Source organism: Halichoerus grypus, chromosome 2 (genome assembly GCF_964656455.1).
Source record: "Halichoerus grypus chromosome 2, mHalGry1.hap1.1, whole genome shotgun sequence".
Classification (NCBI taxonomy): domain Eukaryota; kingdom Metazoa; phylum Chordata; class Mammalia; order Carnivora; family Phocidae; genus Halichoerus; species Halichoerus grypus.
In genome coordinates, this window is record NC_135713.1 from 47,532,046 (window position 1) to 47,549,519 (window position 17,474).

General features: G+C 43.3%; 1 protein-coding gene across 1 annotated transcript in view; it reads left to right on the plus strand.

Moving 5' to 3' along the window:
• The window catches only part of ITK (IL2 inducible T cell kinase), a 63,032-nt gene extending 47,593 nt beyond the window's left edge, over window positions 1-15,439 (plus strand). Inside the window, exons 9-17 of the mRNA XM_036096226.2 lie at window positions 510-592; window positions 2,460-2,593; window positions 2,982-3,056; window positions 4,911-5,082; window positions 5,460-5,676; window positions 6,618-6,682; window positions 6,773-6,891; window positions 10,059-10,216; window positions 12,898-15,439. Coding sequence (XP_035952119.1) covers window positions 510-592; window positions 2,460-2,593; window positions 2,982-3,056; window positions 4,911-5,082; window positions 5,460-5,676; window positions 6,618-6,682; window positions 6,773-6,891; window positions 10,059-10,216; window positions 12,898-12,969 — 1,095 coding nt within the window. The 3' untranslated portion in view covers window positions 12,970-15,439. The remainder of the gene's footprint in view (window positions 1-509; window positions 593-2,459; window positions 2,594-2,981; window positions 3,057-4,910; window positions 5,083-5,459; window positions 5,677-6,617; window positions 6,683-6,772; window positions 6,892-10,058; window positions 10,217-12,897) is intronic.
• The last annotated feature ends 2,035 nt before the right edge of the window (window positions 15,440-17,474 follow it).

Genomic DNA, 17,474 nt, shown 5'->3' on the forward strand with positions numbered 1-17,474 from the left:
TGGAGAACTGGCTTCTAACATGTGTTGAGAGGAGGTATCATGGAGCAGTGGAAGGAACATGGGCTTTGCTCTCATGCCACATTCAAGGTTCAAAGCCCAGGTCTGCCACTTACTAATTGTGGATTGTGAGACAGTCACTTCAGCTCTGTGGCACTCAGCATCCTCGTCAGTAAACTGAGGATATCAAATCTAGATTGCCATGTTGTAGTGAGGGTTGGATAACATCTGTAAGGAGCCTTGTACATGGGGACCCCCAAAAGGGCAGAGCTTATATTTATCTGTCTTTATTCCCTGCTTACGCGTCATCACCAGAAGTCTCTGATCTATGGTAGGACATCGGGAAATATCTGTTGAATGAACAAATGAAATGGTAGCCATTATTGTGGAACGTCTGCTCTGTCAAAGCTGGCCTATTGTCTCTCCTCCTTTTGCAGACAAGCAAGTGGAGCTGGAGGCATGAGGCTGGTTTCCTGGGATCACTAACCCTCTGTGTTTTCTAACCATTCCAGGGCAAAGAAGGAGCCTTCATGGTACGAGATTCCAGGACCCCGGGAACATACACTGTGTCTGTTTTCACCAAAGCCATCGTAAGGTATGGTGCTAAGTCAGCTCAGCGAAGTGGGGAGAGACACACAGCAACCTCAGACGGTGCAAGAGGCAGAGGGGTTGCTAGAAATGGTGTGCTTTCCCTGATCCCTCTGAGAAAACCAAGGCCAGGAAGATGAAGGACATAACTGAAGTCATTTCGCTGGAAAGTAACAGAGCTGGGTCCAGACGCCAGGTTCTCATCTAAGTTAGCACCCCCGAGTGCAGAGCTCTAAAGAAAGAAAATACTTGAGCTGCAGTTGATGATTTATAATTTAACCCACAGCTAACAGAAAAGATACTTTCAACCGAAAGTGCGAAGATAGACGTTTTAGTTCTGGCTCGGCTAATAAAGCTACCTACCATTTACTGAGTCCTTACCATGTGCCAGAATGTTACAGACTGTTTCTGATCCTCACAAGCTCTGAAGGCAGGAGTTACTATGCTCCTTCCACATAGGAGAAGACAAGGCTCAAAGAGCTGATGGCACCTCCCTGAGGCAATAGAGCTCAAGTGGTCAAGCCACTATCATGCTCCAGCTGGCTGACTGCAAGACCCTGCTTGTCTGCCCCTCTCTGTACCTCAGTTTCCTGCTCAGTAAAACAAATGTCTAAGAACCTATCTGGGTCTCAGATTCTCTTCTAATTAAAAAATAAGTAAGAACAAAGCAGTTTGGCAATGAGCAAGTTCCAGTAAGAATTAAGAGAAAAGAGAAAAAGAATGATGAAGGTGTCCTCAGGGAACACTTCTTGGTGAATGAGGACATGAGCAAGACTCAGAGCAAGAGCAGGGTCTAGACGGGTGATGGAGAAGAAGGGTGCTGCCCAGGGATGGGAAAGAAGATGCGCATCACAGAGGGGCCGTGCCTCTTCCACGGCTGGGGACAGTGAGGACAGTGACCTGCAGCTCCATAAGATATTATGGAGAAGGAATGAGAAATAAAGTTTATGCTGAGGGTGTTCAAGACCACCTCCAGGTTCAGTGATCCACTATGAAGACTCACAGGACTCAGCATATAGTCAGTCACACTCAAGGTTAAGATTTATTGTAGTGTAAGAGTACAAAGCAAAAACATCAAAGGGAAAAAACACATGGTGCAAAATCCAGAGGAAGCCAAACATGGAGCTTCCAAGAGTCCCCTCCCAGGGGAGTCACACAGGACGTGCTTAATTCCTCCAGCAACAAGCTTTGACAACAGGGGTAAAATGGTGTCTACCAGGGAAGCTCATGAGAGACTCAGTGCCTAAGGTTCTCATTGGGGGCTGGTCACCTAGGCATCCTCTGCCTAGCATATAGCAAAATTCCAGAGTCCCAGAAGAAAAGCAGGCATTGAACATAAACCACAATGCTATACAAACAATTTAGGAACAGGGAGCCATCCTTATCAGTTAGAGAATGGTGAGAGCCCTCCCAAAATCCAAATTCTCAGATGCCAGCCATGGGCCAGCCTTGCAAGCAGGCCTTTCTAAAGAGAGCATTCAGAGCTGCTATGTTAACTCTTTGCTCTGCAAAGTCACGTAGTACTAAGGGTCCAGAGTGCTCCCTTACCGTCTGCTGACAGTTAGTGAAATCCACAAGCAGAGGAGGCAAGCATGGAGCACACACAAGACCATTCCCCACTTCATGGCCATAGAAGAAGCATCACCAACCCATCATGGCACTGATTCTAATTGGGTCTAAATGCAGCCTCAGAGTCCTTCTTACTTCAGCCCCCAGGGCCACCCTGTCAAGACTGACACACGAGTTGAAATATACCTGCCATCCTTCTGAGAGGGTAAAAAAACAAAGCTAATAGGAATCTGATACCAGTAGACATTTTTGTGTCTAAATATTGCTTGTTAATAATCACTGCATGTATGTTTCATTTGTTTCAGTGAGAACAACCCCTGTATAAAGCACTATCACATCAAAGAAACAAATGACAACCCCAAGCGATACTATGTGGCTGAGAAGTATGTGTTTGACTCCATCCCTCTTCTCATCAATTATCACCAACATAATGGAGGAGGTGAGATCTAAAGGACGAGGCCAGAGGGGAACCCTCGCAGGGGAACTTGGAGAAAAATGACAACCACCACACCGGGTTTCTTCATCCCAGACAAGCTGACCATAAATAATAACTAAATCTCCAAATAGAAAAGGATGCCAAATATTTGATCATATTACATATTTCCCATTAGCAAATTCTGTTTTTAGACTCATGGGATTTCACCACCTGCCCATCTGTATTTATCACTCTTGTTGGAGGGGGTGTAATATCAGTGACTGGGCTTTGGGATTTGTTTTCCAGAATAAAAATAGCTTTTGCATTGGATTATATTTTTGCTGGTGATGTAGCTTGAACAGTTGCTACAGTAAAGCAATAACTACTGCCTTTCACTTTTTAATCAACCCAGGTCTGGTCACTAGACTCCGGTATCCAGTTTGTTCCTGGAGGCAGAAAGCCCCGGTCACAGCAGGACTGAGATATGGTGAGCAGTGCAGTCAGCAATGTTTTGTATTTGCACATCCCTAAAGGTCTGGGGCAAATTCTGAATGGACTTCCCATGGACCTAATTCTTCCTCAGACTTAAAATAACCATTACAACAGGTCCACCATATATCTGGAGATGATGTGCACAAAGGAATATTTACAAAGTGTGTAAGAGAGATGTATATATGAGCACATTTATCCATGTCAAATCAGTGTCCATTGGTTTTACTTAAGAGTTCTTCAATGAAATGTTTATTGAATACCTACTCTGTACACAGCACTCTACTAAATGCTATTGGAAAATAATATTAGAAAATAAGGCCTTAGGACCATATTCCCACCTATCTTCTAGAACTTCTGTATCATCTAGTTTGCTGGATATGCTCCATTCCAAGGGCTGGAAGCTGGAAGCATTCAGAAGTGTTTGTCTGCATAACATGGTGTTAATTTTTTTTCAGTGCCTTTAGGCGAAGTTTGCATCTCCAGTGCCGTAAGCCCTGTTACTCCCTATTATCCTTTGGAACTGCCACCCTCATTTTTTATTATCTGCCTGGAACATAAAGGCATTTGAGTTTCCATCCCCTGGTTTAAACTGTGCTGGTCGAGGAGAAGGCTGGAGTAATTTTCATTTTGTGTCTCCTAGATGGGTGGTTCTCAGACTCCAGAGTATATCTAAGTCATCTGGGATGCTTAGTAATAGTGTTGGCTCCTGGGGGCACCTGGGTGACACCGTCAGTTAAGCGTCCAACTCTTGATTTCAGCTCAGGTTATGATCTCAGGATTGTGAGATCAAGCCCCACATCAGGCTCTGTGCTCAGCGCAGAGTCTACTTAAGACTGTCTCTCCACTGCCCCACCCCCTCCCCCCCCAAAATAAATAAATCTTAAAAAGAAAAGAAAAAGAATGTTGGCTCCTGGACACTACCTAACACTTACCAAAACACAGTCCCTGATAATGGAATCCTGGAGTCTGCATTTTAAACAAATGCTCTAGGTGATTTTGACACAGGTGATTAGAGAGTCATACTTTGAGAAACACTGCCATGGGCCCTCCATCCCTAACTAGCACCATATCTGTTACACAACAGGAACTCAACACTATTTTCTGTTGACTCAAAGAGGTAGAAATTGAGCTGTTTATGGTACTAGGGCCAAGTGCCAGGAAAGGGTAATGCCTCTTTAGCCTCCTTGTAAGACTAGGGTAATTCTAATAACTATAGAATCTTAACATATCCATGCTGGATGGGATCTCAGAGATTATTTTATGAACCCGCTCATCTTGTCAATGTAAAAATTGAGAATCAGATTCCTTTTATTCATTTACTGTACGTGTTTTGAGAGCCTACCAGGTACCAGACTGTGCTGGCAGGTACCTCTGTTACCAGACCCCTTGGGATCCTTACTCCCAACCCCTGCTATGGCCAAACAGAGTGCTGTGGAGGCACTTGGTGGATAAATGAATGAATGAATGAATGATCAGCTCAAGTGAAATTTGCTCTGTGTGAAAAATGGCAATAAAATATTTTCAATCAGGAATAGAAAATAGTTGAGACATTACAAGAACCATTTCATTTATTTTCTTTGATATCTTGATTAATGCCACTTTCCTTCCTCCTTCCATATAATCTCCCCCCACATACATTTTTCATGGTTTTAAATGCATATACTATGTTATTATTTGGGGGGAAGATAATAATTTTACCTATTTACCTAAAGCTTATACTATTTGCCATCTTTGGGTTATATTAACAATAAAGTAACAAGCTATCTAGGGCTATATATAGTCTCCTTGTAGCCCTATACCTCATATCTACTGCTTGCCACCCCTGGAAGACCCTCTCTCTCTTTTCCAGGGAAATGGGTGATTGATCCCTCAGAGCTCACTTTTGTGCAGGAGATTGGCAGTGGGCAGTTTGGGTTGGTGCATCTTGGCTACTGGCTCAACAAGGACAAGGTGGCCATCAAAACCATTCAAGAAGGGGCTATGTCAGAAGAGGACTTCATAGAGGAGGCTGAAGTCATGATGTGAGTAGCCAAAACAAGAGTATGCCAAGATGTCTTGGGGAGGATGTTCTGTGCTGTTCTTTACATACCATTTTGATGCTGTGTTCGCCACCTTGCTCCTCAAATCTAGTGATGGTTTCCAGTGGCATGGAGAATAAAATCAAACTCCTCACCATGGTCTACAAGGCCTGTCATGGTCTTGCCCTGTCTGCTCCCCAGTCTCATCCCCTCCCCATCTCTCCTCTGGTCCACAATGCACCAGCCACACCGGCCTCCATTCATCCTCGCACATACCATCTGACTTCTCACCATCCTTCAGGTTGTTTTTGTTTTGGAGAGGGAGTGCATTTTTGGGAGACTGAATTTAGACCATCTCATCCCTTGCCTTTTTCCTCCAGGAAACTCTCTCACCCCAAACTGGTCCAGCTGTATGGGGTGTGCCTAGAGCAGGCTCCCATCTGCCTGGTGTTCGAGTTCATGGAGCACGGCTGCCTGTCGGATTACCTGCGCAGCCAGCGGGGACTCTTTGCTGCAGAAACCCTGCTGGGCATGTGCCTGGACGTGTGTGAGGGCATGGCGTACCTGGAGGAGGCGTGTGTCATCCACAGAGACCTGGTAAGAGGATGCAGGGCCAACATCTGTAGGTCTGGGATGAAGGGCTATGTCCCACTGAAATGTGGAGCTACCCAGACTGGGAATACGTTGATAAATAACAAGTCACAGACCATCTCCCTTCCACTCTCAAATTCTTTCTTCTTCCACCCACTAGGCGATGTCCTAGTAGGACTCAGATCTGGGCTCTAATCCCAGCCTTGTTTCTGACTTGTACCCTCTGAGTTTGAGTTTACATTTTTCCAAAATGAAGCTTATGGCCTCTCTTTAACCTCTCTGTGCCTCGGTTTCCTCTTGGTAAAGTGAGGGAAATGGACAAGCACAGTTTTTCTCAAACTGTTATCCAAGGATTTACCACAATCACATTGGAGTGATGCTAAAACCATCCTCAGAATCTCTGGAGGTCAGAGCTCAGGATATTCATTTTAACATATCCCCCTTGGGATTTGAAGGCACATTTCAAATGTGAAAAAAGAGTGGGGTCTTTTATCACTAAGGGCTCTTCCAGTGCACAATTTTGTGATACTAATTAGGGACTAGGTACTCTTCCTATTGAGGAATAGTCTTAAGAGGATTAGTAATCTCAAAACATTCTTATTTTAGTCAAATGGGTGACAGTCTCTTCATATCATCCCTAATGTTAACACTTCCTATTGCATCAAGTCGCATTAGAGCACTTCGTTGGTTAGACAACACCACAGATTTCTCTTCTAATTAGGATCTCAGGAATGAAGCTAAAAGACCAAACTTACTCATCCTGATAAAGGATCACACATTTGACTTTTGAGCTCACTTCTGGACACTAGTGAAGCTTAATTAACATCTGTAAAGCCCTTGTACAGCGGCACATAGAAACCCAAAAAACTGAGATTATAGGAGACTCCTTATACTGATTATCCACCACCAGTTTTCCTTTCCCTTTTGTTTGCCTGTCTCCACTCCAGGCTGCCAGAAACTGTTTAGTGGGAGAGAACCAAGTCATCAAGGTGTCCGACTTTGGGATGACAAGGTAATATGGGCATGTGGCGCCAGGAAAGTCTCAGGAATGGGATTCAGGCCCCCAGAACGTTCAGACATTCTTTCTCCACTCTCTACCCAGGTTCGTCCTTGATGATCAATACACCAGTTCCACAGGCACCAAGTTCCCGGTGAAGTGGGCATCCCCGGAAGTCTTCTCCTTCAGCCGCTATAGCAGCAAGTCAGATGTGTGGTCATTTGGTGAGTGTCATCCTGGCCCCACACCCACATGATCAAGGACTGCCAGGCAGCTGTTTTATTTGTCAAATCCAGGCAACTCTACTTGCCCAGGACTGGGTGGTGAGGGCATCCCACTGATAGTCTGTGTGTGATAATGGCTCTGAAAACTATGAAGAGGTCCTCATTTTTGCATTTGTTCTTGGAGATCTTTGAAAACATATTTTGTTCAACAGTATTTTCCCGCACGTACCCCTTAATAAATATTTTACTCATTTATTCAGCAACAATTTATCAAGCCTCTACTATAAGCCAGGGTTAATCTAGGTGCTTACAATGCAGGGGTGCATAGGATAGAAAAGACTCCTATTCTCTTGGAGCCAAATTTTAGGGGGAGACACATAACAATCACATAAACAAGCTAATAGATATGTACATAAGACAAAGTCACATAGTGATAAGTAAGTGCTATGAATAAAACAAAACAGTTAATGGAATAGAAAGTGACTGGGATGGAGAGTCCGTTTTATTTATTTATTTATTTTTTAAGATTTTATTTATTTATTTGAGACAGAGAGAATGAGAGAGAGAGAGCACATGAGAGGGGGGAGGGTCAGAGGGAGAAGCAGGCACCTTGCTGAGCAGGGAGCCCGATGCGGGACTCGATCCAGGGACTCCAGGATCATGACCTGAGCCGAAGGCAGTCGCTTAACCAACTGAGCCACCCAGGCGCCCGAGAGTCCGTTTTAAATAGCATGGTCTGGGAGGCCTCTCCAAGGAGGTGACCCTTGATCTGAATGATGAGAGAGTCATCCCCACTTGAGGATCCAGGGAAGATTTGGTGTCTCTGACCAAAAAACCAGCAAGTATAAAAATTTGGTGTGTCCAAAGAAAAGAGGGGTACTGTCTTGGTGAGAGAACATTAGACAATGAAGTTGGCAGTCCATGATAAGGAATTAGACTTTCTGATGAGCGCAAATGGGCATGAATGAAAGGCAGAATGAATGATGTTGGTGTGGCAGAAAGTACTAGCCATTCTTGCTGGATTTGTCATATCCTCCTAAGCCATAGTTTGTGTGTGCTAAACTATACACAAAGACATGCCAAACAACCTCTTTGATTTGGACTATAAGAAGGGTTATACTTTGGAAAGGAATGAGTTGGAGTTTGATTTTGCCAAATGTATTGACTCAAGAGTAGAAACCAGGGAAAAGCTAATTAAATCTCTTCAGAGAACTAGTTCTGAAGTTTCCCCCAGTATTTTAGAAGAGCCAACTTCTATAACCGAGTGGTTTGTAAATTTCTAGTTCTTCTGAACCGTTCCTTAAAACAGCTTCCCTATTTGACAGACCCAGCTAAGATTTTGTTATTCAAATTTAAGTTATCGAATGAACTTGGAAGAAATAAAACTGCACCAGAGCAATCTCAGAAGATTCTATTTTCCCCTAAGTCTGTATATAATGAGGAAAGGTATGGCTGACATGTGGCCACTCTCTATGGGTGATGCAGCCGGTCACACCGCACCAAGCCCGGTGTCCCATACAGAGATGTTTGCACCCATGGCCACTTTGTCACATTCACCTGCCAACTCTGCATGAGGCTTATTCTGCCAAAGGCTGTCAGCTTGGGAATTTTCGGTTGCATCATAAAATTAGGGGGTTGAGCTACAGTCCATCCCTTCCTAGGATATGCCCCCTGAAGTGTCCGAAAATGAGACTGACTAATGGAAGCAGGGTAGAGAGGGCGAGATAACATGAGTGGCAAGCCTGAGAAACAGAAACCTGGATGGACTAAGAGCTTGATGCCTGCCTCGAGGCCATTGAACTTTGTCATGCATTTTAAGGTTTTTGCCCTAATTAACTGTGCTATTTTAAGCAAGTCAAGCAAGCTCTTTGGGCCTTACTCAGTTTCCAATCAATGCGTTACAAGGTTTGCATGAAAGCAAATGTTTTCAAATAGAGTTTTGGGCAGCAGGCCTCAGTTTTCCAAAGAAATCTCACTTCCAAAGAAATCTCAATTTCTAAAGAAATTCTGGCAACTTGGGGAGCTAAACAGTCTTATTTACAGGCAGGTTCCAAATTTCTAAAACTGCAGAGGCACCTGTGAGGATCCCTTAGAAATCCTGATCCAGAGGTCTGGGCCAGGGCCCAGGATCTGCCATTTGAACAAACTTCTGAGGTGATTTTTATTCAGTTGTTTTGGGAATCGTACTTTGGAAAACCCTGCCCTAAGACTCCTTGAAATATGCTTTGAAAACCACTGAAATAGGTGAGCTGCAAGCTCTCTTCCCACTTTGACATCCTATGAATATATTAGTACATAATAAAATTGGGTGTGACATTTCTGCTAAAGACAGAAGAGGAAAGGGGATTAAATCACAGGTCAAAAATAGACAACCCGGAGATGTGTTTTGCTCTGTCTACACAGTATTTTTAAAGATCAAATTGAGTTTCTATTTCTAAACTCTCAATTTATGACTTCTTTTTTAAAAATCAGAAAATGTGGCGATCCCAAACCCTCATCCCCATGCGCCCTATGGTGGCTGGAGCTAAATCACAGCTATTCTCTGAAGACAGAACTTGACCCCCAGTTCTCCACAGTCCCCCTAGTCTCCATTAGGGCACATCTCATCCACTCCATCCATTTACATGATGTGTAGACATTTGAGTTTACATCCCCTGCAACTTTTAGTAGTAACATTTGAGTTAGATACAAAAAAGGGCTGAAGTTGAAAGTTCCTCACCACTAGGAAGATTGGGAAATCTCTTTTCTTTAGAAATAGTACAGGCCTGGGGCGCCTGGGTGGCTCAGTTGGTTGAGCGACTGCCTTCGGCTCAGGTCATGATCCTGGAGTCCCGGGATCGAGTCCCACATCGGGCTCCCGGCTCGGCGGGAAGCCTGCTTCTCCCTTTCCCATTCCCCCTGCTTGTGTTCCCTCTCTCGCTGTCTCTCTCTCTGTCAAATAAATAAATAAAATCTTTAAAAAATAAATAAATAAATAAAGGAAAGCTCTTTCTTTAAAAAAAAAAAAAAAAAATAGTACAGGCCTAAGAAGCCTCGGGTGGTTTGGTATTGTCCTCCCTGAAGGTAGGGACTTGAATCTGAATGTCAAGGAATCTGCAATTTCTTGATGTAGGCTTATTTGTTTGTTTGTTATTCATTCGCTGTGCTACACTCACCATTTCTTGTAGGTGTGCTGATGTGGGAAGTCTTCAGTGAAGGCAAAATCCCATATGAAAACCGAAGCAACTCAGAAGTGGTAGAAGACATCACTACTGGATTTCGCTTATACAAGCCCCGGCTGGCCTCTGTGAATATCTACCAGATCATGAATTATTGCTGGAAAGAGGTCAGTAAAGGAAGTGGTTTCCCCTTACATTGTAATCTATAACTTTAGGGTCTGTTCCCTTCCGTAGAGAAAGAAACCCTCTTAGAGGATGAGGAAGCAGGTGTAACTAAAGTAGATTAGCAAGCAAGTGGCTTTGAGTGTCTACTAATGAAAGAGTTTGCCCATCCCTAAAAGAGCTGGCAGCGACCTTAAATATTATTTGATCTGCAAAAGAATGTCACAAGCCAACAACACACTGTTAGAGAGGAAGAGAGGGTGAGATACCATTATAGCATTATACAGAATAGTTTCACTGCCCTAAAATCCACTGTTTCACTTATTTACAATTCCCTCCTTCTCCCCAGAACCCTGGCAACCATTGATCTTCTTATTGTTCAAGTTTTACCTTTCCCAGAGTGTTATATAGTTGGAATCATATGGTACATAGCCTTTTCAGATTGGGTTCTTTCACTTAGAACTATGCGTTTAATTATGCATTTAAGATTCTTCCATGTCCTGGGCACCTGGGTGGCTCAGTTGGTTAAGCGACTGCCTTTGGCTCAGGTCATGATCCTGGAGTCCTGGGATCAAGGGGAGCCTGCTTCTCCCTCTGACCCCCTCCCCTCTCATGCTGTTTCTCTCTCTCTCTCTCTCTAATAAATAAATAAATAAAATCTTAAAAAAAAAAAAAAAGATTCTTCCATGTCCTTTCATGGCTTGATAGCTCATTTCTTTTTATCACTGAATAGTATTCCATTGTATGGATGTACCACAGTTTGGCTATTCATTCACCTACAGAGGGACATCTTGATCACTTGCAGTTTTGGGCAATTGTGAACAAAGCTACTATAAATATCTGTGTGTAGGTTTTTGTATGAACATAAATTTTCAGCTCAACTGGGAGAATGATTGCTGGATCATATGATAACAATACATTAGCTTTGTAAGAAACTGTCACACTCTCTTCTAAAGGTGGCTGTACCATTTTCATTTCCCACCAGCAATGAGAATTCCTGTTGTTCCACATCCTCACAAGCATTTAATGTTATCAAATGTTTTGTATTTTAACCATTCTAATAGGTGTATATTGGTAACTCATTGTTTTCATTTGCAGTTCCCTAATGACATATGATGTGGAACATCTTTTCAAATGTTTATTTGCCATTTGTGTATCTTCTTTAATGAGGTGTCTGTTGAGATTTTTTGCCCATTTTTTGATTGGATTATTTGTTTTCTTGCTTTTGAGTTTGAAGAGGTCTTTGTATACTTTGGATATAAGTCCTTTATCAGATATGTGTTTTGAAAATATTTTCTCCCAGACTATGGTTTGTCTTTTCTGTCTCTTAACAGTATCTTTTACAGAGCAGACATTTTAAATTTTAACAAAGCTCAACATCAGTTTTTTCTTTTATCAATCAGGCTTTTGGTGTTGTATCTAAAAACCTATTACTGAACCCAGTAATTTTCTTCTATATTATCTTCTAGAAGTTTTCTAAGTTTTGCATTTTACATTTGGGTCTCTGATCCATTCTGAGTTAGTTTTTGTGAAGGGTATAAGGTCTGTGTCTAGAGTCATTATACCGCATGTGGACATCCAGTTGTTCCAGCACTGTTGTTGAAAAGACTACCCATTCTCCACTGAATAACTTTCACTCCTTTTGCAAAGGTCAGTTGACTGTATTTGTGAGAATCTATTTCTGGGCACTCAACTCTGTTCCATTGATCTCTTTGTTAATTCATTCACCAATACCACACTGCCTTCATTGCTCTAGCTTCACAGTGAGTCTTGAAGTTGGGCAGTGTCAGTCCTCCAACTTTGCTCTTCTTCAGCATTGTGTTGGTTCTGAGTCTTCCACCTTTCCATGTAAACTTCAGAGTCAGTTTGTCAATATCTACAAAATAACTTTCTGGGATTCTGATTGTGATTGTGTTGAATCTATAGATCTGTGTTGAATCTATGGATCAGTTGAGAAGAAATGACATCTTAATAATAATATAAAGTCTTCTCATCCTTGAATATGAAATGTCTCCATTTATTTAGATCATCTCTGATTTCTTTCTTTAAAATTCTATATTTTTCCTAATGTAGGTCCTATACATATTTTGTGAGATTTATACCTAAGTATTTTCTTTTTTGATATTATTTAGCACTTATTTTATGATGTATTTTTTAAAAAGATTTTATTTATTTATTTGTCAGAGAGAGAGAGAGCGAGCACAAGCGGGGAGTGGCAGGCAGAGGGAGAAACAGGCTTCCCGCTGAGCAGGGAGCACGATGTTGCACTCGATCCAGGACCCCGGGATCATGACCTGAGCCGAAGGCAGATGCTTAACCGACTGAGCCACCCAGGCGCCCCTTTATGATGTATTTTTAATACATGATTTTATTTAATTCTCACAACCATCTTATGAGATAGATACTCTTATTATCCCCATTTTACAGACAACAAAACTGACGTTGAAACAAGTTAAGTAACCTGCTCAAAGTCACACAGTTAATAAGTGGAAAAGCTTAGATTCAAAAGCCGGCCATATGATCCCAGAATCCCTGCTATTAACAACTAAGACTCAATGGCCTCGAACAATACATATGGAAGCATATTTAAAAATCAGCAGAGGGCTATTGAGTTCTGGGTGGCTTTGGAATTAACTATGACACATAAGTAAAAGGAACTCACAGAGTCCTTTTCTTCCCTCTCTAGAAACCAGAAGACCGGCCACCTTTCTGCAGACTCTTGAGTCAACTGGCTGAAATTGCAGAATCGGGACTTTAGCAGAGACTCAGCACCAGGCCACGGGCTGCAGATCCTCAAAGGGGGAAGCAAATCCTCCCTTCATAGAGCATTAAAAGCTGCCACCAGCCCAGAATTCCCCAGAGGCAGCTGGCCCTGTGGTGCCAGTCCCTGAGCCACCACAGAGGCAGCACCCTGACAGAGGTGGGCGGCTCAGCCCCTGACCTGGGACAGAGGCCCCAGCAGCAGCCTCTTATCTTGTGCGGGCCGCAAACCTCAACCTGACAGCTTTCAGGCACCATTTCTTGCACTTCTTAGAGAAAAGGAGAGACATGGTAGGGCTGTGGATTATTATTTTTATCATTATTTCAAACATGGATCTAAAGTGTATGGTCGAGGGATTTTCACTTGACCCGGCAACACAGAATCCTAGGATGTGGGGCAAGAGGAAGGAGGAGTGGGACTCTTTTTCAAGAACTGGTGAGTTAATTAAGGTCAGAAAGAGGAAGCAGCCGCTGGGATTCTGTTAGCCGCAGCTTCCTACCGTAGAGGATGATGGGACAGCCGCTCATAGCTGAGGCCAGATAGGCTGAGAAGCAGCTTTAGGAGGTTTTATTCATCGAGCACACTGCCACCTCCCTCCTTGAAGGGACGTGACGGACTGGGGTGAACAATTCTGATCCCATGGTTGGATCTAGCGTCTGGACAGAAAGAGGGCATCAGATGGTGGGGAGCCAACTAGTACAGAGAAAGGCCTTAGGTTGTTACCACTCCAAGGCCCACCTTCAGTACCAAGCCGGGCAGGTGACTGTGCCTCCCCTTCCGCACAGATTGCTTCCGCGGGCATCCGGGGAGAAGATGATTGCTTCTGGACACCGACTCCGGCGGAGGACTCCACCATCAGTTTTTCTGGCGTCTGGGATTAGTCCCCTCTCTGCACTCTTCCACCCTCACCAGCAGAGGGCAGCATTGTGTTGGGCAGCGTGGCCTGCAGAGACCTGGAAACTGGTTTAGGCCCTAGAGATTTGCAACGTGAAGGCTGAGGCTTCAAGTCTCCTCAAAGTCTAGGAGAGGAGCGAGGGGTCTGTTCTCACTCAAACCATCTGGATGGAAAGTGAGTCAAGCACTGAATGGGGTGCTTCCAAGATGCACAAGGCAGCCTACTGTTGATGGAGCGCTGAAATATGCAAAGTGAATATGTACTGAGCAGCAGGCCTTATGTGCAGAGTTTCGTTTCATCTTGAGTTCACACCACCCCCGTGAGAATGTATTCTTATTCCCATTTTACAGATGATGGAACTGAGGCTTTAAAAAGCCGAGACAGCTTGCCAAAGTGACAGAGCTAGGAAATGTAGAGCCCACGTCTGTCTGCTGTCAATGCCGTTTCTTATTTCTATTCAGCACTTCCTTCTACTGAGGATGAAAGGGGTTGCAGAGGAGATAAATACAGCTGGGGGAAAGACATAGAAAGCCAATAAAGAAGTCAACCACCAAGTGATGTTTCTTCCGCATAGGCCACTGTGGTTGGCACGTAGCCCTCCAACTTGGAATAGGATCTTCTTTTTCTCTTCTGTCTTCTCACCTTTGTTAGAGTTAATGACTTTGGAGTTACTCGGTTAATTACCCTTCTGATTCACCCACCCCTCCAGAGTCATGTTGCATGAAGCCATTTATAGGTGAGCTTCAAAGCGGTTTTGAAAGATCCGCCTGCAGGTGTATAAATGCTTCCTTTAATTATCATTTCGACTTTGAGCCAGCTGCAGTATTCTTGGGCACTTTGTGGAGAAGGGTATTCCCTGATGTAAGAGAGATTTCATTTTCCTACAGTGTTCAGATAAAACTTTCAGAGAGATTATTGGATGGTGTTACAATTAACTCTTTCTAAATCTTGTGATATTTTGACCAGCTGGAGATTCAGATGCATAACTTGTAACTATAATTATTGTGAAACTGGTTGCCTTAAGATAAAACTCTATCATTCAGAAGATGATCTTACTCAACATATCCAAAAGCATCCCTATTTACTTTCTGGCATTTTGTACATTCTCTTGTGGAACCCTTAATTAGAGATGATTTCTGGAACATCCAGCCTGAAGGAAAACATCAAAATTGACTGATTTCTGTGGTCTGGTTTCAAAAATTGCCCCTTGCATGGTGTTATTGTGTTCAAGCTCAGATTCCCTGGGCCTTAACTGAACATGTTAACTCCCCAGTGTCCTATCCTGCAAAATGAGCTTCCTGCCTGTTTTTTTCTACCCCTCTCACATTTTGAAAATGGTACCATGTGTTCACAGGGAATTCCCTTATGCAAAGTTTTGGTTCTAGGTGCATTTTATAGATTTTGCATTTTGTACCTTTTGAGAACTATTTATATTTGGATGTATTGAATATTTATTACTGTACAGTAATTGCTAGTATTCACAATAAAAATGTTACAAATATCTCTAACCATTTATAAAGCGCACATAGTTAAAGGACGGATCTAGCAAATAAAGCTGTATGTTTTAATAAATGCAGTATATATGACCTGGGTTCCATATTTGCCCAAATGTCAAACAACCAAAAATTTTCCTTAAATAAAAATGATTACATGGCTTCATGTTCCACAAACAAGTAAAGACTATATATCATTCATCATTTGTTCAACAAGTAAACATCAAATGCTTCCCGTGTTCCTATGATACACTCTGCTGAGAGCTATGGAAACAAAGATGAAAAAAGCAGTCTTTACTTTTTAGAAACTCTAGGTAAGTCATAAAAAAAAAAGCAGACATATAAACAAGTAAAATTATAATCTGGCAATTAGAGCAAGAACAGAAATGTAGTCAAAGAGGAGAAGAGCTCAGAAAAAGTGATGGAATCTCTCAGGGGAAGGGGGACATGGGGAAAAACTTTCTAGAACCTTGCTACTCAAAGTGTGGTCCCCGGACCATCAACAGCAATATGACCAGCTTATGAGAAATCTGAATTCTCTGACTTCATCCTGAGATTCACTGAATGGGAATCTGCATTTTCGCAAGATCCACAGGTGATCATCAGCACATTAAAGTTTGAGAAGTACCGTCATAGAGGATATAATGTCCGACTCTGTTTTGAAGATGAATTATGGGTTTTTTGTTTTGTTTTTAGGAAGTAAGTGGGCAGAAATAAGAGAAATACTTTCCAGGTAGAGGGATAGAGGAAATAGAATGTATGGGGAAGCTATTATCAGTTTATCCTCGCTGGAGTGTAAGTTGTAGGGGTGGGTGTGAGGTGTTGGCAAGGGTAAGGATAATAGAAGGGGTTAGGCAAATTGAAAACAGAAGTTGTAAACCTAGATAAGGAGCATATTTTATTTTATTTTATTTTTGTAATGATTTTGTTTATTTATTTGACAGAGAGAGACAGCGAGAGAGGGAACACAAGCAGGGGCAGAGGGAGAAGGAGAAGCAGGCTTCCCGCTGAGCAGGGAATGCGGGGGGGGGGGGGGGGGGGGGGGGGGGGAATGCGGGGCTCCATCCCAGGATCCTGGGATCATGACCTGAGCGGAAGGCAGATGCTTAACGACTGAGCCAACCAGGCACCCCAAGGAGCATATTTTAAAAGACAAGAAATGTGGGAACTCTACCTATAGATAGAAAAGACGTTATCGAGCAAGGAGAGGTCAAATCTGTGTTTAAAAATACATCCTGGGGCGCCTGGGTGGCTCAGTTGGTTGAGCCTCTGCCTTCAGCTCAGGTCATGATCCCAGGGTCCTGGGATTGAGCCCCGCATCAGGCTCCCTGCTCAGCGGGAAGCCTGCTCCTCCCTCTCCCACTCCCCCTGCTTGTGTTCTCTCTCTCTCTCGCTGTGTCTCTCTCTGTCAAATAAATACATAAAATCTTTAAAAAAAAATGCATCGTGCAGCAGCATAGTGAGTGGATTTGAGACAGGAACACTGATGGAAAAGAAGCCAATGTGAAGATGATTTTTTGCCTTGTTCCGAGTACCAGATTATTGTTCATACTCATTCACTGTCATCTGCTGTGTGGGTGCCATGTAGAAATTGTAATTCGGAGTTCTTGAGTCACAGTTGGACAGCGATGAATAGCTGTCCCCCTTCCTCTTAAAATCCCAGTGGAATAAAGGCAGGCTTGTATTTGGGGTGTGCTGAGCTCTCCCCGTACCTTTTAGTTCACCACAGGCCCGCATCCATGGCAGGAGCCAGTTCATGCACCAGAGGACCATTAGGCACAAGTGAGAACGCCTGTGGCTTCTGCACAGTCCTTTGTGGGACTCGCCTTTGGGCTCGACTCCCACTGGGAAATGACCCGGATATGAAACTCCTAAAGCAGTTGGATGAGCAGCTCTGCTCCTCAGAGCATTTATCTTGCAGACCTACCTACTCGCCCTGGAATCTTCCAACACACAAGTCCACCACCTTGAGGAAGAGATGGAACATAATCCATTCAGCAAGACTTGGGCAGTGTGTATTTGTGTGTGTCTGCGTGTGTCTTCAATGACTTTGAGACTGTCTCCAAGCTGGCTTGTGGGATCACAGAATCACACAGTAACTGTTAGAAGGAGTT